Here is a 23,814-nt window from a genome sequence, read left to right as displayed (position 1 = left end):
AGGCAACCGTTTTTTAGCAGCTTCTGCTGCTCTCTGGGGTGGTCCTCCTGTTCATTTCAAAATGTGACTCATCTTATTGGTGTTCAACAAATTCAACAAATATTTATTCAGTGTCTATTATGTACAAAGTACTGTACTAGTGAATTGGCAGCTCAAGAGCGTGTAGTTTTCCCAATCACTTAGCAGTAGATGTCCTCTAAGGAGGTGACTTTATCGCCATAGCAGAGAAATGAAAGATAGCCCTTATGTCTCATAAAACATGCAGGTCAGACGCCAAATTTATTGTGATGAAATTCAGGGTTCCAGTTTGTGCTTGATCATGAATGGAGGTGGGGGGACATACGTGCTGAAATATGGGCTTTTGGAGCTTTTTCAGGTAGAACATGTTCCTCCAGGCCTGTGGGGGTCTCTGGTTTCAGGCAGCTGCCATTCCCTCTGATGTAAGCGCTAACACTTTGGATGAAGGTCTTGCAGAGATTGGCACATTTTCTGTCGTGAGCTATGAAATTCTTAGCAGGTTTCCCCCTTTTTCAAGATCTGTGCCCTATAAGGTTTATGGGGTCGAAGAGCAAATTTAAAATGTAATTCATAGCCATACTTGAGACTGGATCAGTGAAGGAGCCTTCTTATCTATTTATATGCGTAGGATGGGGGCAGGACAGGGTATAGCTATTTCAGACGAGTCCTTAGTCCTTCCAAAAATGGGGTAAGGGACTTGATCACCTGTAGGAATTGAAGGCTCATGATGAAAAAGAAACCAAATTCAATTCAAGAAGCATTTTTAAAGTCTGTACAGAATGTAGGATACTGTGTTAGTTGCTGGAGGTAGGGGAGATTTAAAGGTTAGATAAGATAAGCTTCCTTCTGCAAAAGAGCTTACAGTATTGTGAGAGGATTAGACACAAATATAACAAGCGATGTTAATTTGTAAGTCTTTGACAGGTGTAAAGCAAAATGGATGTAATGTCTGAGGTAATCATTAATAATAGGGTAAATCAGGATAGGGGAGATCAGGAAAGGCTTTTGAAATTTGGAGCCAGAGGACCAAGGTTGGAGTCCTGCTTCTATTACTTAATTAACTGCAGTTTGAGCAAGCCTCTTCCTTTCTCTGAGCCTCAGTTTTCTCATCTGTAAAAGGAGGAGGTTGGACTACAGGATCTCTGAGCTCACTTTCAGCTACTAATCTGTGATTCTATGGCCAAGACGATATTTGCATCAGACTTTAAAGGATGGACAGTAATGCAGCTACAAAGTATTACTTGAAATATTGTGGCGTAGATAAACAAATATTTCCATGTCTTGTCATTGACCTCTTTGGGGTTTATGCTTAACAGTGGAATGTCTGAATCAAAGGGTATGGGCATTTTAGTCACTTTCTTTGCATAATTCCATATTGCTTTCCAGAATGGCTGTATTAACTCATGGCTCCACCTACAATTAATGTAACCATCTTTCTATGTCTCCTTCAGTATTCACCATTCCCTTTTGTTGTCATCTTTGCCGATTTACTGAGTCTGAGGTGAAACCCTGGGGTTGTTTTGATTTGCGTTTCTCTTATGAGTAGGGATTTGGAGCATTTCTTCATAAGAATATTAATTGCTTACAGTTCTTATTTTGAGAAATATTTGTTCATATTCCAAAGGTGTTTTAAACGTGTTAAGTGATAACTACTAAAGATAGCATTGCTATTATTATTATTATTATTATTGATTAGAAGTGATCTTGATGTCCTTCACCATCCCTTCCTGGTTTCCTCCTTTGGATGTTCTATAGCCTCACTATGTCCTTCCTAAAATATGATGTCTGGACTAAATATAATACCTCAGTTATGGTTTAACTAGGGCAGAGTACACTGAGACTGTCACATCCCTAACTTTAGATACTCTACCTCCCTTCAAATAGCTCAAATTACATGTAGAGTTTGGGGGTTTTTTGGTAGTTGTACCCACCATTTACTCATGTAAATCTTACAATCCCCGTAAGTCCTTGGGTGAATTGTTGTCTAGCTGTAATTACTCATCTTGTACTTGTGAATTGATTTTTTGGACACAACTGTAACACTTTACATTTATCTCTATTAAGCTGAATGTATTAGGATCCAGTTTTACGTTCAAGTCTGTCAAAATCTTTTCAAATGCTGGTTATACTTAATTTTATTCTTTATCTTAGTTTAAAGGAACAGGTGAAAGGAGCTTAATCCAATTATTTTCTGTTCAACATATATCAAATGCCAACTGTGTACAAGGTAACATGTCAGGCATTCGATTAAGCATCTGGGACAGCATAGCCAACTGAGTTTCTTGATTTTTGATCATAACTCTTTGCTAGCTCTGTGAACATAGTTCTGCCCAGGCTTGAACTGGGAAAACACATACCAAAGGGTTCAAAGAAAGTATAGGCAGACACAATGACATAAAATTCTTCAGGGTAAATCAGCCTAGAATGGATGTCATGCTTTCCAAAATCAAACTGATAACCTAGAGAGCAACAGAGGAGCATGACTAGAATAGTCAAGGCCTTCAAGTTCATACCCCATGAAGAATATTTGAAAGGACTGGGGGTGCTTGACCCAAAGAAGAAAAATTTAAAGGGGCCATGTCTTCAAGGCATGAGATTATATTACTTGACCACAGAGGGAAGATGTAGGAACACTGTTTGGAAGTTGTAGAGAGGCCTTTCTCAAATATAAATCTCCCAATTCATCAATTCAGTGGGCTGCTTCAGGTGGCGTTGGACATCCTCTCATGAGAGGTCTTCAAGAAAAAGATGCCTCAGCACTGGCTGGGGATACGATAAAGGAAATTTTTGTAATTGATAGCATTGGATATGATTTTTTAATCTTTAACCAATCAACATGCATTTATTAAGTACTTGCTTATATCAGGCAGAGTGCTAGGTGCTAGGGATGCAAAGTTCAAAGAGCAAAACAAACTACTCACAAGGAATGTAGATTCTAATGGGGAACAAATACATATATAATTATATATAGCATAAATATAAAGTAGATAAGTATAAGGCAGTTAAGGGTGGTGGGCATTAACAGTGAGGAGATCAGGAAAGGCAAATTTTTTTTTTCTTTTTTTTTTTTTTTTTATTATTAAATTTATTTATTTAACTTTTAACATTCATTTTCACAAAATTTTGGGTTACAAATTTTCTCCCCTTTTATCCCCTCCCCCCCCAAACACCAAGCATTCTAATTGCCCCTATGACCAATCTGCTCTCTCTTCTATCATCTCTCTCTGCCCTTGTCTCCATCTTCTCTTTTGTCCTGTAGGGGCAGATAGCTTTCTATACCCCTTTACCTGTTTTTCTTATTTCCTAGTGGCAAGCACATTACTCGACAGTTGATCCTAACACTTTGAGTTCCAACTTCTCTTCCTCCCTCCCTCCCCACCCCTTCCCTTTGGAAGGCAAGCAATTCAATATAGGCCATATCTGTGTAGTTTTGCAAATGACTTCCATAATAGTTGTGTTGTATAGGACTAACTATATTTCCCTCCATCCTATCCTGTCCCCCATTACTTCTATTCTCTTTTGATCCTATCCCTCCCCATGAGTGTCGACCTCGAATTGCACTCTCCTCCTCATGCCCTGGAAAGGCAAATTTTTTTAAAGAATTTTGATTGAGAAAGGGAAGGGAGATAAAAAATGAGAGCTTCATGGGGATGGTAGGACACAGGAATTTTTTTTAAGGATGGGGAGTTTTGAAGAAGATGAGAGGAGATGATATCAAGTGCACATGTAGAGAGGCTAGCCTTGGGAAGGAAAAGAGCTAGTTCATTATCAGTGTCTACGGGACAAGAGATGGTGTCAGGCAGTTGTCAGATGAAGAGAATGGGAGATGGGAGAGTTCACAAGGAATAATCTCATTTATCTCATTAAAGTAAGAGACAAGGTCTTCAACTGAGTGAGAGAGAGAGGAGGAATTTATAGCAGACTCCGAAAGGTTTGAAATAAGTTCTGTAAGGAGTGAGACAGAGAATCATTTAGTGAGGAATAAAAACTGTAACAACAGATAACATTTATATAGCACTTGCTATGTACCATGCACTGTCCTAAGGATTTTACAAATATCTTGTTTCATCTTTGTTACAAACCTGGGTGATAGGTGCTATTAATATCTCCATTTTACAGATGAGAAACCTGAGACAAACAGATGTTAAGTGACTTGCCCAGTGTCACACCTATTATATAGGTGTCTGGGGCAGAGTTTGAACTCGGATCTTCCTGACTCCGTGCTGGCTCTCTGTCCACTGGAATGAGAGTCCAATTAAAGTTGAATAATATGAAATTTTAATGTACCAACTCAGCATAGTTGTGAACTCCTTTCATCTCTAATGCCCATGTGACCAGAAATAGACAAGGTGGATGGTGGGAATCATCTAGGGCTGAGGTTTGGCAAGAGATGAACAGAAGAAAGATAAAGGAGGGAGGAATTTGAGAGGATATTGTTGAGTTGAAATTGTTCACTTGTTTCCCAACCTTTGTGACCCCATGGACCATAATGTCAGTGGGGTTTTCTTGGCAAAGGAGAGGTTTACCATTTCCTTTGCCAGTGGATTAAGGCAAACAGAGGTTAAGTGACTTGTCCAGGGTTGCACAGCTAGTAAGTCTCTGAGGCTGGATTTGAACTGAAGTTTTCCTGACTCCAGGTCCAGAACTCTATCCACTGAGCCACCTAGCTGAGTTGAAATGGCTAACTATAAAGTGGGAAGGGAAGAAATTGAATTAAGAATAGGGATAAGGTCTTGAAAAAGACCTGAGGGGGGCTTGAAAGTCTTAGTGAGGACCACGATGAGGGGGGATAGGGAGAGATGCAATGAGAGGACTTTGTGGCTAGATAGAGGAATATCACATTTCTTAATTAGAAAAGCAGAACACTTGTGAACTTGTGAACAATGTAGAGATCTGGTGTGTGACTTTCCTTATGTATGTCTAAAGTCAACTGAAGGAATCGTAGGTCATGGGATTCAAGGAGGCTAAAGGATTGGGGGATTAGGTAGAGGAGATGGGATCATCAGTGTGAATATCACAGTGTGAATATTGAAGTCCCCTAGTGTAAGAGAAGGATTTGGGAAAGAGAAGCAGAAGTGTACACGAGGCTGAACACCTTAACAAAGAAGGGAGAACAACCTGGGGACTGCATTCAATTGCCATCATGACTTCAGTTGGGAAGAAAATTGTGATTGAACTTCAAAATAGGAGAGGTTGCTTACTAATGGAGTCAGAGGGAGAGGGTGGAAGCTTCACTGGGAAACAGAGAATAGTCTGACTCTTCTTCTAGGATCAGTGTATATGTGAGGGAGAGGCAGGGTGGGAGAGAAGCTGCTAGAGAGGAGTGTTAGTGAGGAGGCCAAGGGTGGAGCGTCATAGGAGACACAAGGTTCAGTGAGGACTAGTCGGTAGAAGGATGTATGAGAGAAAAAGAACCAGAATTAAGGGAATTTCATAGGGCACAGAGGAAAGGGTAGGAGGCAATGGAGTAGGATATGAGTAGAGGTGGGTTGAGTAGGATAGGACTGAGTCAGTGGAAGATAAGAGTTGCTCCATTGATTAATACAGGTATAGAGAGAGACCCAGGAGATGGGAGATTGTTAGTTACAGGAACAGGAGTCAGTGAAACAGGAATAGTGAAGCTCACAACCTCCAAGGGATGTTGCAGAGGGTTCTGGGCTGGCACTGGATTGGGTTTACCTCCTCCCTTCTTTCCCTGTTGATACTTCTTTAGGTTGGTGAAAGGCAGCTTAGGTCCCTCTGACATTCTATGACTGACTCTCTTTGGTATTGGAGCCTTTCAGGACTTTCCACTAAGTACTTTTAAAGATGTGTCACATTTTCACACCTGTAGGAATAAATGAAGCCATCACCTTATGAAACTTATAAGGGATTCTGCTTTGAGAAATTGACCTTCTAACCTCTGACTTTAGAAATCTTTGGTAGCAGTATCCTAATATACCACTAGATGGTAATATTTTCCCATGCTATAGGACCCTCTAGTGAGGAAAGATAGCACTCTTGCTTCTGGAGAGAGGAATTAAATTTCTCTAGAAATAAAGAAGCAACACTGCTACCCACTCAACTTCTGGGGGTCAGAGGCAGGCAGGACCCAGACCTCCTGACACTCAGTTCACTGATTTTTTCAGTGTACACTGCTGAAAATTCATCCTGTCTTCATGATTCACAGTTGTTCACTCCAACTTCATTCTACACCCTACCAAGATTTTTGTCACACTGGTGATTTTTGATGGTTTTCTTCAGGGTAATAGGACAAGTCACTGAGATCTAGTTTGTAACTCCTGGTGATATTTTTTTTTGGCTTAAAGGTAAATGGTTTTAGGTGATGTGGATGCACTTGGACAGCTAAGGCTCAGTATTATTATTCTTTTTTTTTTTTAAATTAAATTTATTTATTTAACTTTTAACATTCATTTTCACAAAATTTTGGGTTACAAATTTTTCTCCCCTTTTCTCCCCTCCCCCCGCAAACACCAAGCATTCTAATTGCCCCTATGACCAATCTGCTCTCTCTTCTATCATCCCTCCCTGCCCTTGTCTCCGTCTTCTCTTTTGTCCTGTAGGGCCAGATAGCTTTCTATACCCCTTTACCTGTATTTCTTATTTCCTAGTGGCAAGAACATTACTCGACAGTTGATCCTAACACTTTGAGTTCCAACTTCTTTACCTCCCTCCCTCTCCACCCCTTCCCTTTGGAAGGTAAGCAATTCAATATAGGCCAAATCTGTGTAGTTTTGCAGATGACTTCCATAATAGTTGTGTTGTATAGGACTGACTATATTTCCCTCCATCCTATCCTGTCCCCCATTACTTCTATTCTCTTTTGATCCTATCCCTCCCCATGAGTGTCGACCTCGAATTGCACTCTCCTCCCCATGCCCTCCCTTCTATCATCCCCCCCACCCTGCTTGTCCCCTTATCCCCCACTTTCCTGTATTGTGAGATAGGTTTTCATACCAAAATGAGTGTGCATTTTATTCCTTCCTTTAGTGGAATGTGGTGAGAGTAGACTTCATGTTTTTCTCTCACCTCCCCTCTTTATCCCTCCACTAATGAGTCTTTTGCTTGCCTCTTTCATGAGAGAGAATTTGCCGCATTCAATTTCTCCCTTTCTCCTCCCAATATATTTCTCTCTCACTGCTTGATTTCATTTTTTTTTTTTAAGATATGATCCCATCCTCTTCAATTCACTCTGTGCACTCTGTCTCTATGTATGTGTGCGTGTGTGCATGTGTATGTGTGTAATCCCACCCAATACCCAGATACTGAAATGTTTCAAGAGTTACAAATATTGTCTTTCCATGTAGGAATGTAAACAGTTCAACTTTAGTAAGTCCCTTATGACTTCTCTTTGCTGTTCACCTTTTCATGGTTCTCTTCATTCTTGTGTTTGAAAGTCAAATTTTCTTTTCAGCTCTGGTCTTTTCATCAAGAATGCTTGAAAATCCTCTATTTCATTGAAAGACCAATTTTTCCCCTGAAGTATTATACTCAGTTTTGCTGGGTAGGTGATTCTTGGTTTTAGTCCTAGTTCCTTTGACTTCTGGAATATCCTATTCCATGCCCTTCGATCCCTTAATGTAGAGGCTGCTAGATCTTGTGTTATCCTGATTGTATTTCCACAATACTTGAATTGTTTCTTTCTAGCTGCTTGCAATATTTTCTCCTTGACTAGGGAACTCTGGAATTTGGTCACAATGTTCCTAGGAGTTTCTCTTTTTGGATCTCTTTCATGCAGTGTTCTGTGGATTCCTTGAATATTTATTTTGCCCTCTGGTTCTAGAATCTCAGGGCAGTTTTCCTTGATAATTTCATGAAAGATGATGTCTAGGCTCTTCTTTTGATCATGGCTTTCAGGTAGTCCCATAATTTTTAAATTGTCTCTCCTGGATCTATTTTCCAGGTCAGTTGTTTTTCCAATGAGATATTTCACATTATCTTCCATTTTTCCATTCTTCTCGCTTTGTTCTATGATTTCTTGCTTTCTCATAAAGTCCTTAGCCTCCATCTGTGCCATTCCAATTTTGAAAGAACTATTTTCTTCAGTGAGCTTTTGAATCTCCTTTTCCATTTGGCTAATTCTGCTTTTGAAAGCATTCTTCTCCTCATTGGCTTTTTGAACCTCTTTTGCCAATTGAGTTAGGCTAGTTTTCAAGGTGTTATTTTCTTCAACATTTTTTTGGGTCTCCTTTAGCAGGGAGCTGATCTGCTGTTCATACTTTGACTTCATGTCTCTCATTTCTCTTCCCAGCTTTTCCTCTACCTCTCTAACTTGATTTTCAGAATTCTTTTTGAGCTCTTCCATGGCCTGAGCCCATTGGGTGGGCTGGGACACAGAAGCCTTGATTTCTGTGTCTTTGCCTGATGGTAAGCATTGTTCTTCCTCATCAGAAAGGAAGGGAGGAAATGCCTGTTCACCAAGAAAGTAACCTTCTATAGTCTTATTTCTTTTCCCTTTTCTGGGCATTTTCCCAGCCGGTGACTTGACCTCTGAATATTCTCACACCCACCTCGCCTCCTGATCCTCCCAGCCAGTGCTTGGGGTCTGAGATTCAAATGCTGCTTCCAGCCTCAGGGCTTTTGGCGGGGGCAGGGCTGCTATTCAGTATGAGATTATGTTCAGGTGGTCAGGTCGGGGCAGGGCCACCTCTCAGGCTCAGTTCCCTCAGGGGGTTTATGCACAGACCTTCCACAATGGATCCAGGCTCCTGCCCCCTTGGGGAGCCCCGGTCTGCAGCCGCCTCTCAGCTTCTACCTCCCGGGGGGGCCTGAGTTATGGGGGCACCCCACTCCCCTCTCGACCCACCAAAGAGACTCTCTCACTGACCCCCACCTGTGGGTGGAGGGACTTGTGCGACCGCTGGAGATCCCATCCCTGAAGCCCGCTCGGATCTTTTCCTCTCGGTGCCGCGATCACGGCAGGGCTGCACTCAGCTCCCAGTCCCTGCGCCCAGTCCGCAGCGCGAAGGACCCCCGCGAGAGGTTTGCAGGTCTCTCCGGAACAGAAATCTCCCTCGCTCCAATGTTCCGTGGTCTCTGGGTGCAGAATTCGCCATGAGTTACTTCCCTGTAGCCGTTCTATGGGTTGTGGGTTCGGAGCTATATGTATGTGCGTCTTTCTACTCCGCCATCTTGGCTCCGCCTCAGTATTATTATTCTAAAAGCTTTCTTCTATTTTATTTTTGGAGAATTAGTTCTTTCAGTAGTCAGCTCACCTTAATCAACAACCATTTATTAAGCGTATATGATCTTTTCCCCAGGTTTCCCAAGGCTTTCGTGTCTTTAGCAACGGGTAATTTAAGAGCTACCCAAAATTTCAGCTTCTTTGCTTTCTTCCAGGAATGTGCTCTGTGTCTAAATATAAGCTGTAGGTGAACCAGCATCTTCCATTTATAGAGCAACGTCTGTTCCCCAAAATCTTGGTAATCAAGTTTTGTAAACAATTTCCCCTAATTACCAAGGCCCCAAGTACAAGTAAGATGTCAATAAATAAACAATAGTAGTCATTTAGTCAGACAGATAAGTAGTTTTTACAGTACAATTGATACGTTACTCCCAATTTTGGGGGGCTGTGTATTGACAGTGGTGAAAATGGAACAGAAGAATTATTGCCAATGAGAGAGCTAATTCAACGTTTCCGTGCCAACATAGTTATCTGTGGAAATAAAGCTTTTGAAGAAGAGAAATGGGATGAGATTTCCATTGGCTCTCTACGTTTTCTGGTAAGTAGAAAGAAGTTCTGTTATTTGTGCCCAGAGATCCCCACATAGATCCAAACTGTCCATGGTACTATGGAACAAACAACTGACTTAAGAGTTCAAGGATCTGTGTTCAAATTCTGCCTCTGATCTTCACTCCCTGTGTGACCTTAGCCTCCCTAACCCTTACTCAGTTTCCTTATGTGTAAGGATCCTATGCCCCCTTTCCCTTACCTTGTCAACATTTTAAGTCAAGCTAAGAGGATGGCATTTTAATAGAAACTAGCTGGTTGGAATTCCTTCCCAGGTTATCAGCATTGTCTCGGTAAGCCTGGCCAATTTTGAAGATTCAGGTTTGGAACAGAGTAACCAATTATCATAAAATTTCAATTACTTGTCTCTATACTCAATATAGAATATTATTATTTTTTAAGTTAAATTTATTTATTTTCAGTTTTCAACATTCACTTTCACAAAATTTTGAATTTCAAATTTTCTCCCCATCTCTCCTCTTCCCTCACCCCAGGACAGCATGTATTCTGATTAAGTTTTCCTTCAATTTGCCCTCCCTTTGATCACCTTCCCCCCCATCCCCTTCCCTTCTGTTTTCCTGTAGGCAAGATAGATTTCTATACCCCATTGCTTATACATCTTATTTTCTAGTTGCATATAAAATTTTTTAAAATTTAATTAATTTATTTGTTTTCAGTTTTCAACAATCACTTCCATAAGCTTAAATTTCCTCCCCCTCTCTCTCCCCTCCTTCCCTGAGATGGCATGCAATCTCAAATGGGTTCTACACATACATTCTTATTAAACACATTTTCACATTAGTCATGTTGCATTAAAGAATTAAAACGAATGGGAGAAACCATAAGAAAAAACAAAACAAAACAAAACACAACACAAGAGAAAATAGTCTGCTTCATTCTGCATTCTGATTCCATAGTTCTTTCTCTGGATGTGGATAGCATTTTGCCTCAAGAGTCCTTTGGGAATGTTCTAGGTCCTTGCATAGTTGTGAAGGGCTTAGTCTATCAGAAACAGTCTTTGCACTCTGTGGCTATAGTGTTATAATGTTACAATGCTCTCCTGGTTCTGCTCATTTCACTCAGCATCAGTTCATATAAGTCTTTCCAAGTTTTTCTGAAGTCCAACTGTTGGTCATTTCTTATAGCACAATGGTATTCCATTACATTCATATAACACAACTTGTTCAGCCATTTCCCAATTGATGGACATTTCCTCAATTTCCAGTTTTTGGCTACCACAGAAAGAGCTGCTATAAATATTTTTGTACATGTGGATCCTTTTCCCATTTTTGTGATCTCTTTGGGGTACAGTCCTAGAAGCAGTATTGTTGGGTCAAAGGCTATGCACATTTTTGTCCTTTGGGCGTAGCTCCAAAGTGCTCTCCAAAATGGTTGGTTTAGCTCACAGCTCCACCATAAATTAGTGTTCTAACTCTCCCACATCTTCTCCAACATTTATCATCTTCCTGTTTTGTCATGTTAGCCAATCTGATAGGTGTGATGTGGTACCTCAGAGTTGTTTTGATTTGTATCTCTCTAATCAATAGTGATTTAGAGCATTTTTTCATATGATTATAGATAGCTTTAATTTCCTCCTCTGAAAACTGCCTGTTCATATCCTTTGACTATTTAAAAAACAATTTTTAACATTCATTTTTAAAGCTTTGAGTTCCACATTCTCTCCCTTCCCTGCTCTCCATCCACCCTCATTGAGATGGCAAGGTATTTGATAAAGATTATACATGTGTAGTCATGACGAACACTTCCATAATAGTCATGTTGTGAAAGACTAACTATATTTCCCTCTATCCTGTCCTGCCTCCCATTTCTTCTATTCTCTCTGTTGACCTATACCTCAACAAAAGTGTTTGCTTCTGATTACCCCTTCCCCCAAACTGCCATCCCTTCTATTATCCCTTATCCTCTTATTCCCTTCCACCCTACTTTCCTGTAGGGTAAGATAAACTTCCATACACAATAGCGTGTATGCTATTCCTTCTGAAGCCAAAACAATGAAAGTAAGGCTTACTTATTCCCTCTTGCCTATCCCTTCTCCCCCTCCATTGTAAAAGCTTTCTCTTGCCTCTTATGTGAGATGATTTCCTACATTCTACCTCTCCCTTTCTCTTTCTCCCAGTACATTCCTCTCAACACTTAATTTTATTTTTTAGATACCATCCCTTCATATTCAGCTCACCCTGTGCCCTCTGTCTCTTTTTCCATATATACATATACATAAATACACACACACACACACATATATATATATATATACACACACATATACACATATACATACATACACATATATATCCCCTCCAACTATCCTATTACTGAGAAAGGTCTCATGAGTTACAAATATCATCTTTCCATGTAGTAATTTAAACAGTTCAACTTTAATAAGTCCTTTATGGTTTCTCTTTCCTGTTTACTTTTTCATGCTTCTCTTGATTCTTGTATTTGAAAATCAAGTTTTCTATTCAGTTCTGATCTTTTCAACGAGAATGCTTGAAAGTCCTCTATTTTATTGAAATTTTTTATCCTGAAGTAATATACTCAGTTTTGCTGGGTAAGTAATTCCTGGTTTTAATCCTACCTCTTATGACCTCTGAAATATCATATTCTAAGCCCTCTGATCTCTTAGTGTAGAAGCTGCTAAATCTTGTGTTATCCTGATTGTGTTTCCACAATACTTGAATTATTTGTTTCTGCCTGCTTGTAACATTTTCTCCTTGACCTGGAAACGCTGGAATTTGGATACAATATTCCAAGGAGGTTTTCTTTTGGGATCTCTTTCAGGAGATGATTGGTGGATTCTTTCCATTTCTATTTTACCCTCTGGTAATAGACTATCAGGGCAGTTTTCCTTGATAATTTCTGGAAAGATGATGTCTAGGCTCTTTTTTTTGATAATGGTTTTTAGGTAGACCAATAATTTTTAAACTATCTCTCCTGGATCCATTTTCCAGGTCAGTTATTTTTCCAGTGAGATACTTCACAGTCTTCTATTTTTTCATTCCTTTGGTTTTGTTTTGTAATTTCTTGATTTCTCATAAAGTTATTAGTTTCCATTTGCTGCATTCTCATTTTTAAGCAAGTATTTTATTCAGTGAATTTTTGGACCTCTTTTTCAGTTTGGCCCATTCTGCTTTTGAAGGCATTCTCTTCATTGCCTTTTTGGATCTCTTTTGCCTTTTGGGTTAGTCTAATTTTAATTCTGCACTTTTTTGAGTCTCCTTTAGCAAGCTGTTGACTAATTTTTCATGATTTTTCTTGTATCACTCTCATTTCTCTTCCCGATTTTTCCTCTACTTCTCTTACTTGATTTTTGAAATCCTTTTTTGAGCTCTTCCTTGGCCTCAGACAAGTTCATATCTGTTTTGGAGGCTTTGGTGCAGAAGCTTTGACTTTGTTGTCTTCTTCTGGTTGTAGGTTTTGATCTTCCTTGTCATCAGTGACATAAGAAAATGCCTTTTCACTGAGCAAGTAAGAATCTATAGTCTGTTTTCCCCCCATTTGCTCATTTCCCCAGCCAATTACTTAACTTTTGAGCTCTTTGTTAAATGTAGGGCTCCAGAAGCAGCCTCTGCTTCGATAGTGGCTGCCACTGCCCTGGAACTGGGGCCAGGTTGAGGGCTGGGGCTGGGGCTAGGGCCAGACCAGGTTCCCCTCTCATCCAGGTGAGAGACCCTTCCCACTGACCTTCAAAGCTGTGTTTGGCTTTTGTGGGTTGAGAAGTCTGGAAACTGCCACAGCCATCAGTGATTCAGTCCTCTAAGGCCTGCTCCAGCTCTATCTGTGCCGTTGCCTCACACATTGAACTGTTCTCTGTTCCTATCCTGCTATGATACATCCTTCCTGTTGACCTTCCAGATTGTCTTGGGCTGGAAATTTGCTTCAGTCTGTCATTTTGTGGCTTCTGCTGCTCCAGAATTTGTTTAGAGTCATTTTTTTACAGGTTTTTTGAGGAGTTTGGGGGGATACCTCAAGCAGGTCCCTACTTCTACTCTACCATCTTGGCTCTGCCCTCAGAATATTATTTTTTAAAGATATAATCTTGCATAGAGAGGCAGCCTGGCTTTGTGAGTAGAGTGCCAACCTCTACCACATATTGTCTGATGACCCTAAACAAGTCACTTGGTCATTTCTATATCACAGGCAATTCTCTAATGCTCAAGGTTGCAGAACAAATGCTAGTCTGTACTGGCAGAGGGAATTTCCTTACCAAGAGGTTCCCTTAGCAGGGAATGTATAAATTTAGTATATTCTATTCCCCTTAATGTCTCCTCTCCATTTCAGTAGTCAGCTCACACTAATTAATCAACAACCATTTATTAAATGTATATGATCTTTCTCCCAGGTTTTCCAAGACTTTCATGTCTTTAGTAAAGGATAATTTAAGAGCTACCCAAAATTTCAGCTTCTTTAATTTCTCCCAGGAATGTATTCTGTGTCTCCCAAAGAGTTTTCAAAACTCTCTTCACTAGGTCAGTGATAAAAATGAAATAGAAATGTACTTACGTATGAGATGGTTTCCTTTCCTGAAAAATTTACAGAATTCCAGGTCATCAAATCTTTGCCACTGACCTGAAATTGAAGCTTAACTATCAGTAAGTTGCCTTTCAGTGCCAGTTGTGGTCTTGGGCCAACTGCCCAAGATAACAACACTTGAAAATTGGAGTCAGAATTTTGGGAGAAGAAAGATGCCAAATGAGTTCCTCTCAATAAATTCTAACTATTCTTCACTTTTCATTTTTCTGTTGCTTTGGGTTTCAAGGCAGTCAAGGAAAGGAAGAGAAACAAGGACTTGAGGAGAGGTGGGGCAAGTAGGGGGTGGTTTGACATCTAAAGGAGAACAAAGAACACATTTGATCTGGTGTTTTTTGAAGGAGAAAGTCTATATAAAGTGGTTGGTTATAGTTAGAGCTCCAAAAGCCAGGTAGTTAATGATTCTGATTTCAACTCTCTGGCTATCTAAATAATAAACATTAGATAGAGAGATAAAGCATTCATTTAGTGCTTATTATGTGCTAGTTATTAATTATTAATTCCATAAGCACATTGCCTCTCTCCTTTCCTTAACTCTCCCCTCCCCCCACCCCATTCCTTCTCCTTTTCTGGTTCTCCTTCCTTTTTGGTCACACCTTCACCATCTTTTCTGATGCCTCCTATTATTCCCCTATCCCTAATTGGGGTTTCACCCTAAGTTTTCCTTTAGTCTTTTTTTTCTCTTTCTACACTGTTCTTCAAAAACCCCACCCACATACATAGTCTTATCTATCACTTCTTGGGAATGACTCCAAAATCTGCTCTGAGAGATCTGTCTTTTCACTTGCACTGGTTTCTGTATTCCTGATTGTTAGAAGTTTTCTATAGAGATTATATCAGTATCAGTAATATAGGTGAAAATGGGTCATAGACTCAGGAGCCAAGACCAAAGAATCTAAGCTAAGACTGGGGGTGGTAGGAGGGTGTAGGCATGAGAATGGGTCCAATTTGGAGAAGGACCACCAAAGTGGTGACCAACACTTTGGATTAGGAATCAGGTGGATCATCAGAAATGAGAAAATGTACAAGCACCAACGTCAGGATCAAGCAGTAGGTGAGAGGGCAGGCTCAAAGGACCACAATTCTCGAAGGTCAAAAGAGACAACCTAGTCTGGAATCCAGGGACACAGCCTGGTTCTGAGCACTCAGAAGCCAGGCCCACATTCTGAGCAAGAGGAGTCAGAAGCTAAGCAAGGAATCTGGGCATTGACTACAGAACACCGGCATCAAAGAAGACCTTGATACTATGCCAACACTTTGCTTCAGCCAGGGAATTTTTATCTGCTTAAGGTTTAAATCTTGTTTTCTTTTCAACTGCTCTGTACATTTTTTTTTCTCCCAAGGTGAAACAATTCACAATTTTCCTATCCTTCTTCTCTGCAATGTTTTGGAAATGAGATTGCAGTCTAAACTGTTGTTGTCCTTGGTGGCCATATTTCTGCATTTGACAAGGGCATTGTTTGTATGAGATTTTAAAGCTGGGACTAGGGATAGTCTTTTAGTGGACTTCCGTTAATTTCTTCATATAGATTGCAGTTCTCTCAGAAACAGCAATAGTTAACGTCTTTAGTAAGAGATGCCTGGGCAGAGGTTCAGGCCTGATACCTTGAAGACAGATGGTTAAGGTTCTCATTGCTGCTAGGAATCAAAAGTAAGCCAAGCATCTACAAGCCTAGTGATTAAGGTAACAAGGGAATTACGGCATCCATGAAAAAGGACTAGCTTGAAGTCTAGAAACCAAGAGGCCAAGATAGAGGTGAAGTAATAAGAGTTTTCAATTGCCAGAAATAAATCAATCATCTAAGAACCAAGAGGACAAAATATGAAGTGCAAAAGGACAAGTAGGCCTTGATATTCAAGGGAAACATGATTCCAGCATTCAGGATGATAGGTAAAATAAGATACTACCAGCAACCAAAAAACAAGAGGGAACTTCATCTGAGGGCCCTTTGGCCTATATTATACTTCCTTCTCAGAGTGATTGGTAGTAGTGTGTGGGTGAGGTATAAAGTAAGAAATAATTAATCATACTCTGATAGCATTCTGATTGTAGCTAGGATTAAGGTATAAAATCTTGGGGTACATCATATTCTTACTATACATCTGCACCTCCTTTTTAGGATCTGGATTTAATTAAGATGAACACAATGGAAATCAAAGAATTTGGCCAGAGTACATATATCCAGGATTGAACTTCAGATTTATAGAATCATTCATCAATGAGCATTTATTAAGCACTTTTTCTGTGCTAAGCATTAGGGATATAAAAACAAAAATTACACAGTACTTGCTCTCAAGGAGCTTACATTGTATGAGAGACTATATATGTATATATATATATATATATATTATGTATACATATATTTAAAGTGCAAGGTAATTTGGATGGGAAGGTGCTAGTAACTAGGGAGATAAGGTTAGGTTATATGCAAAAGGTGTTACTTAGAAAATGAGGGATTCTAAGAGGTGAAGCTGAGGAGGGAGGGCATTTCAAGCATGGGAGATGGGAGTGAAGAGAGATGCTAGAAGTGAGGAGCAGAAAGGTTACTTTGGCTATACCATAGAGTGAGGGAAGTAGAGCAATGCATGATGAGGTTGCAAAGATCGGTTGGGTGCAGGTTGTCTAGGACTTTAGAAAGTCAACTAAAAGTGTTTCTATATGATCCTAAAGATAATAGGAAGCTGCTAGAATTTATTGAGGAGTGTGACATGGTCATACTTGGACTTTAGAAGTTTGTGGTAGATGGATTGGAGTGAGGAGACATGAGGCAGGGAGAGCAATTAGGAGGCTAGTCATCCAATATTTATTGAACATGGCTTGTGTGTAAAACACTGTGCCAAGTGTCCAGTCCACTATTAATACTACTAATGATAATAATAACAACAATTCTTAGTCTACAATATAGTAGAGGCATTTCATTATTCTTTTTGAGTCCAGGATCTACTACTTATAGTCTCATTAGAAAGACTAGAGAATGGAGTAGGAGTGATATATCCTGGGATGAGGTTGTTCCACAATGCTATGGAATGAGGTTGAGTCTGAGAGTATATTTGTTTTAGCTTATTCTTTTTTTGTGGTGTTAAAGATATCTGGAGAACCATGTCCACTCAGAATAACATAGTTGAGGCAAGGCTAGAAGAGTAAACTTGTTTTCTTGATAAGTTGTTGTCTTAGTTGCCTTTACTCTAGGGTCAACCTCAGAGAGGAGCATTTACAGTTTCCTCCAGGTGTGCTGGGTGTCACATACTATAGTGTCACATACTATAGCTTTAGTTTTATTGTTTTCCTTATTTGTCTGAGGGAAGACTCTGTTTCTAGCACCATAGTTTGTTGCCCATTTGCAATAACCCAACAGGATGAGATTTGGGCGTTTTGATCAAATATCTACAAAGCATCTTTCTGTTCTCACTTAGCAATACCTTTTACCTGGAGATCTGGATGATGATGGGAATAGATTTGATCCCAAGATGGCAGCATATGTCCAGACTTAACTTACAGTATCAGATACCATTGGCTTTTTACTCAATGAGTGAAGGAGGAGAGAACAAGCTGGTGTTTAATGTTTATGTTTTTCATATGTACAATATACGTATGTCTCACATCACTGGAGTGATGTCTTATTTTCTAAGAGCAGTTGCTTAAAGTCACAGCCTACTTCCCTCACATCCCTGTCTTCATCCATCATCATATTTACTACTCTCCAATTATGAAATTCCAACCTAAGGGGTGTTTATTAATTTTCTTCACGAACATAACCAGGATGGGACAATCAGGGCTTTGTCCAAGCAAAGACAAATTTAGAGGATGCCGTATTGTTGGGAGTATGAGGCTAAGAGTTCATTCTTGGGAGGGTGGCTTGAAAGGGGTAGGACCACCAACACTTAGGGCTCATTATGCAAACTCAGTTCATCCATGACCTCTCCACTAGAGTGTGGGGAAGTTGGAGGCAGGTATCTCCTCTTCCTTCAGGTCAAGGCTTCAATTCAATGTAATAAACATATAGTAAGTACCCACTATGTTCTAAGCACTGAGGATACAAGGGAAAAATAAAATAGTCTATGCCCTCAAGAAGCTTTCATTCTCCTGTACCCAAGCCAAGATCAGGATGAGAGTAATGGGGCTGAGAAGGATGGGTGGTCCCCATTCCTTAAACCTCTGAACTAGAGACAAGCTAGGTTCCTGGCTTCCTTTAAGATTTAGTACAAGCACAACTCCCGTAGGAATCCTGTTCTGGTCTTTTAGGCTATTAGTGCCTTATCTTCTAAAGCTATGTCACTGATATATATGCACATATGGGTATATACATACATACATATATACATGTTGGCTATACATATATCTGTATGTTGGGTATGCCATTGGAATGCCCCATGTGAACATAGACCAGGTTTCTCTTTTTCTTTGTCTCTTATTTGTGACTGCATTAGTTCCTATCAGCTCAATGGTAATTTTTTTTCTGATGCCTCCCAGATCTAGATATCCAGCCCTACTTTATCTCCTCATCCCCAGTCCCTTATCTCCAATTATTTCTTGAAAATATTCAGATGAATATAGTATAGGCATCTCAAATTGTGACTGAAACTCATTGTTTCAGTTGAGGATAGCACCACCCTACCAGTCACCCAAGTTTGCGACCTCATCATCATCCTTGATTCTTCCCTCTTACTCATCCTACACCCCTAACCATTGAGTTGCCAAGTCTTGTTTATTCTTCTACACAATCCCTTTTCACTATAAAAATAATACCCTAGTTCAGGTATTCATCACCTCTTGTCTAGATTATTATAATAATTATTTAATTGGCACTCTTGGCTTTGACTCTTACCTCTCAAATCCATTCTCCATATTGCTACCAAAAATAATCTTCCCAAAGCACAAAGTTGACCACATCATTCTCCTGCTCAAAAAGCTTCAATTTTATCTCCAGGATAAAATACAACTTTCCCCTCCCCCCAGTTTGGCATTTCAGTCCTTGACCACCTGGCTCCAATTTATCTTTCCAGACTTATTGCATGTTATGACTTTCACAAACTCTGTAGTTCAGCCATATTGGCCTACTTTCTGTTCAATGGTCTTGGCATTCTATTGCCTGTCTTTGTGCCTTTGCATAAGCTTCCTCCATGATTGAAGGAAGATTGACTTCCTCATCTTTGATGGACTCCTCATCTTTGCTTCTTAGAAGTCCTACTTTCCTGAAAAAACTCAATTCTTGTGTTACCTCCAACAGGAAACCTTCCTGATTTTCCTAGAGCAACACCATGTTCTCTCCTTGCTCAAATTATCATGTACATATCTTTTTACATATGGTATCTTCCTGCTTCCCAGCCCCCTTGAGGACATTTTGTTTGTGTTCCTCCATTGCCTACCAGCTCTTTGAATTGTGTTGGCAGTTACCACATGATGTGCAGGAGTCAGCTTCTTGACACCTGTCCATAGGTCTCCTCTGTAACCTGTCCCCCATCTCCCTAGCTATGGACACCTTTCCTGACTGCTGCTCGAGGTACAGTGATTTCCAGTTATGTCTCTGCTCATCTTTCCCTATCTCCCCTTTTGTTCTGTTGTTCCAAGAGGAGCACTTACAGGTCAAAGTCTTTCTCTTTTTCCCTGCATAAGAAGTATACAATATATACACACGCAATTGTTGGTACTTAAACAATTGGTATGGGGAAAGGAGGAAGCATTGATCAAGTTCCCACCAGGTGGCAGGCACTGTGCTAAATGCTTTTTAAATATCTTATTTGATGTAAGGTAGGAATGATTCACAGGTAGGTACTGTATTGTAAATGTGGAGGGCCTGGGGTCAGGTCTTGATGATGATGATGATGATGGTGTCTTCAGGCTGTTTGGTATTATTGGGAAGGTCTGTAGTTAGTAATGTGTAGACCCACTGCAGCCATCCCTGTGAAGAAAATTAACAATTCCCAGTGTCACAGACCTATTTTACTGCAGTCCTGTACTCTATGAAGGTTTCTCCTTCTACCGCTTGTCTTTCCTGCTTCTTCAGGTGTTAGGACCTTGTCACAGATGCCAAATGATTTGCATTGATCAAGAAACTGGACAAAGAAACCAAAATGTATTCCAAGCACTTTCTTCTGTTCGAGAGAGGAGGGTAAGTAGAACTACAAAGTATCCCTATGGCATAATATTTAAGATGCTGTGCATATTGTTTGTGACCAGTATTTTGTTCACATCTGCTATTAAGAATTCCTTATAACTGTGATTGGCTATTTTCCTTACAGTCTGGAATTATAAGGAAAACAGGATTATGATTTAATGTTTCCATGGGTTTATTTACCTCCAGAGGTAGAAAGGTAAATGATCAATCATTCACTGATTCACTTAATCAAACAACTTCTATTAGATTACTAGGGAATGAAGTATTTCATGGGTCCTTGGGTTGAAGAAGTTGTTGCTTAGTGGCCAGTTTGCTAGTGATGAAACATATTTATAGTTATCTATGCTGTTCCTTGGACCAAATTGGGGAGTCTTTGAAGTTCAGTAGAATCTGCTGAAGTTTATATGCTGCTGATGTGACCTTTGAGAATTCAGGAAAGTTATTGAAGAAGTTATTAGGGCCTGGAAAAGTAGGAAGAGACAACCTATAGCAAAACTAAGAAGCAACATATGGGGAAATCAGGTATCATATTAATATCTCCTAAGTATTAAAAAGTCCAGAGGAAGACTCCCAGTGTGGCAAGTAGATCTTCTTATAGAAGATTTATGAAACTACATGAGGAAAAATCACACAGAATGAAAATTTATAAATGGGTTGTAATTTTCACCTGCAAAGGTATACACTCCCTGGGCACACAATCTGCCCAAAGACTGAAGTGTCGATGTATCACTCAGGCAATATTCATAGCACTGAGGGTGACTATGCATATGCCAGTGTAATTCTGAATTGCAGAGTATAACAGACTCTCCACATAGAAGCCAGAAGAAGAACATTTATTCAGATGCCAGAGAGCCAAATCCCGGAACCAGAAAGTAAAATCAGTCATAGTAGCCAAGATGTCAATACACATTATAATTGCAGAGGGCAAAGCCTCCCTGGTCCTGCTAGGGCCTTCCCACAAACAAATAAACATCCATGAGACTAGCTGTGCCTTCCTGCCTGCCTTCCCAGCTCTGACTAGCCTGACTTCCTCTCAACTCTGCTCCATCCTTCCTGTTCCACCTGTTCACCAAGCTCCTCCCACCACATGTGACTTAGGCTTCCATGTGATTTAAGCAGATCACCTGGGCCTATTAATGAATGGGAAAGATCTTCCCACTTAAATTACAATTACAGCAGACCAAACTCTTTCCTGAGCATTGTCTTTATCCTCAAGGAGCTTGCAATAAAGTTATGGAAACTAAAACATAGATAAAGTGACCATATGTAAACAAATTAAAAACAATGCAATATGAAAGACTATTTTTTTTTACCAGTGTATAATTCCCCTCCTGTTTTCTATACCCACATACATTTTCAAAATGTTTTCCACATATAATTTCCTTTCTACCACTTTGTTATTATTTGAAACATCAACCTGACTGCTCGTAGAAGCTAATCTCGGTGAGCCCTATACTGGTAGGAATCAGTTAAAGAAGCAGGCATGCCAATGCAAGGATGGGGTACGGGAGAACTCATAGCATAGCCTCTTCCTGAGAGATCCTCCCAGTGCTCCTTCCTAGTTCTCTTGATTAGGAATGGACAGTTATGTGTCTCCAACTACATCTCGAGCCCTGTGGCTATCAGGAGCCAGAGGCTGCAGCAATTGCACAGTTCATTCCTTGGATTAAAGTTATTGAAGCTCTGAAATCTGAATGGAAGGGAAATACCACTAATCAGTCACCTCTGTTCTGTCTTTTTCACAAATACATGGAGTCGTTAGTCCAGCTACTCTGGAAAACGTTTTGGAACTATATACCCAAAACTCATTGGACTGTTTATGCCCTTTGACTCTGTAATTCTATTACTAGACATACTCTAAAGAAATTACAAAAAGGGGGAAAATACCCATTTGTATAAAAATATTTGTAATATCTCTTTTCGCTGTAGAAATAACTGGAAGTTAAAAGGGCACCTATAATTGGGAATGGCTGAAAAGATTATGATACAAATATGTAATTAAATATTATTACACTATAAGAAATGAGAAAAGGGATAGATTCAGAGAAACTTGGGAAGTCTTACTCATAAGCTAATCTAGAATGAAATGAGTAGAATCAGAAAACTAAATTAAACATGGGCTAAAACATTATTAAATAACCCCAACAATTTAGAAAAACATAAAAACTGATTACTGTCTCATATTATTAATGTGTTGCTAGGCCAAAGGGATGGAACACTGCACCCACTCTGTCTCCCTAAGGGGCTCCTTTTAAGTAGGTTCAGTCATAGAGGCATCTGACCACCTAGAACAGAATTTCTTAACCTGGAATTTGTAAACTTGCTTTTAAATTATTTTGATAGCTGTTTCATTATAATTAATTTCCTTTGTAATTCTATGAATTTAATTTTATATGTATACTGAGAAGAGATCTATAGACATAACTAGACTACAAAAGATGCCCATGATATGGAAAAGAAAAAAGCCTCTAACCTAGAAGAAGGATCAGACTCCTCTTCTCTCCCTCTTTGACCCATCATATCTCCTACCCTGCTTTAAGTATTCAAAGCTTAAGTTTTGACTCATGTTTTAAGTCTCCCTAAAGGGAAGTAGAAAAGTACTCATTGTACTACATAAATTAGATGTGGGACAGGAATTTATTTCCTACACACAAAAGGAATGTTAAAGGAAACGCAAGAGTTAGAGTATGGATTGTCAAAACTTAAGCAATCAAGAATATAAATGATATATTAATATTTGCATATTAATAAATGTATGACACAACTACTATTATAATCTCTCAGGAGGCTAATGCTTTATGGGGCTTCCTAATAGGCATACCATATTTCACCTTAGTTCTATACTGTATTGTCTAAACAACTTCTGGTTTCTGTTTCCTGCTAAATTAGAAGTAACTGCGTAGCACAGTGAATAGAGTGTTGGTTCTGGAGTTTGGATTGACCTGAGTTCATATTTTGCCCCAGATACTATAGCTGTGTGAACCTGTGCAAGTCACTTCAGCTCTTAGTTTCCTTAACTGTGAAAAGGGGATAATAATAATAGCACCAACCTCCCAAGGTTGTTGTGAGGATCAAATGAAATAATTTTGCTATATATTGTTATTGTTGTTATCATGATTTTTATTAATCCAGGCAAGGAAGGGGTTGAGCCCATCCTATTGTGCTAGTGGTCACTTTCTTTCATGAAAAAAATTCCCTTACTACAGTTGGCTCTATGCAATGTACCCAGGACTTCTTGAACTCACAAGATCACTTCCTAAAAGCAAAGAAGAGTCAGCCCCAAACCTAGAATCAGGCTTACCTATGCTGGGAATTGACTTTAGTGGCTTCATGCTCACGGCTGCATGGTAGTTTGGGTGGGGGGTGGGGTAAACTGTCCTTCCCCTCCTCTTCCCAACCCCC

The 23,814-nt window shown here is 39.7% G+C and overlaps 1 protein-coding gene and 1 long non-coding RNA gene across 4 annotated transcripts in view; one reads left to right on the top strand and one right to left on the bottom strand.

Annotated features, from left to right (window-relative positions):
- MOCOS (molybdenum cofactor sulfurase) overlaps positions 1-23,814 on the top strand; it is a 118,809-nt gene that overhangs the window by 72,634 nt on the left and 22,361 nt on the right. For 2 of the 3 annotated variants that reach the window (XM_072605268.1, XM_072605269.1), the window contains 2 exons: positions 9,602-9,740; positions 20,302-20,406. In XM_072605268.1, coding sequence (XP_072461369.1) covers positions 9,602-9,740; positions 20,302-20,406 — 244 coding nt within the window. The remainder of the gene's footprint in view (positions 1-9,601; positions 9,741-20,301; positions 20,407-23,814) is intronic. The other variant, XR_011966214.1, reaches the window with a different exon arrangement.
- Positions 119-23,814, bottom strand: LOC140501524 (uncharacterized). Its single transcript, XR_011966217.1, has 3 exons — positions 23,714-23,814; positions 5,648-5,845; positions 119-723 (listed from the first exon to the last, which is right to left on the bottom strand). It is a non-coding gene; the product is annotated as an uncharacterized lncRNA (long non-coding RNA).

The sequence above is a fragment of the Notamacropus eugenii genome, chromosome 4, assembly GCF_028372415.1.
Source record: "Notamacropus eugenii isolate mMacEug1 chromosome 4, mMacEug1.pri_v2, whole genome shotgun sequence".
Classification (NCBI taxonomy): domain Eukaryota; kingdom Metazoa; phylum Chordata; class Mammalia; order Diprotodontia; family Macropodidae; genus Notamacropus; species Notamacropus eugenii.
Note: the sequence above shows the minus strand (reverse complement) of the source record. Positions and strands in the feature narration are given on the sequence as shown.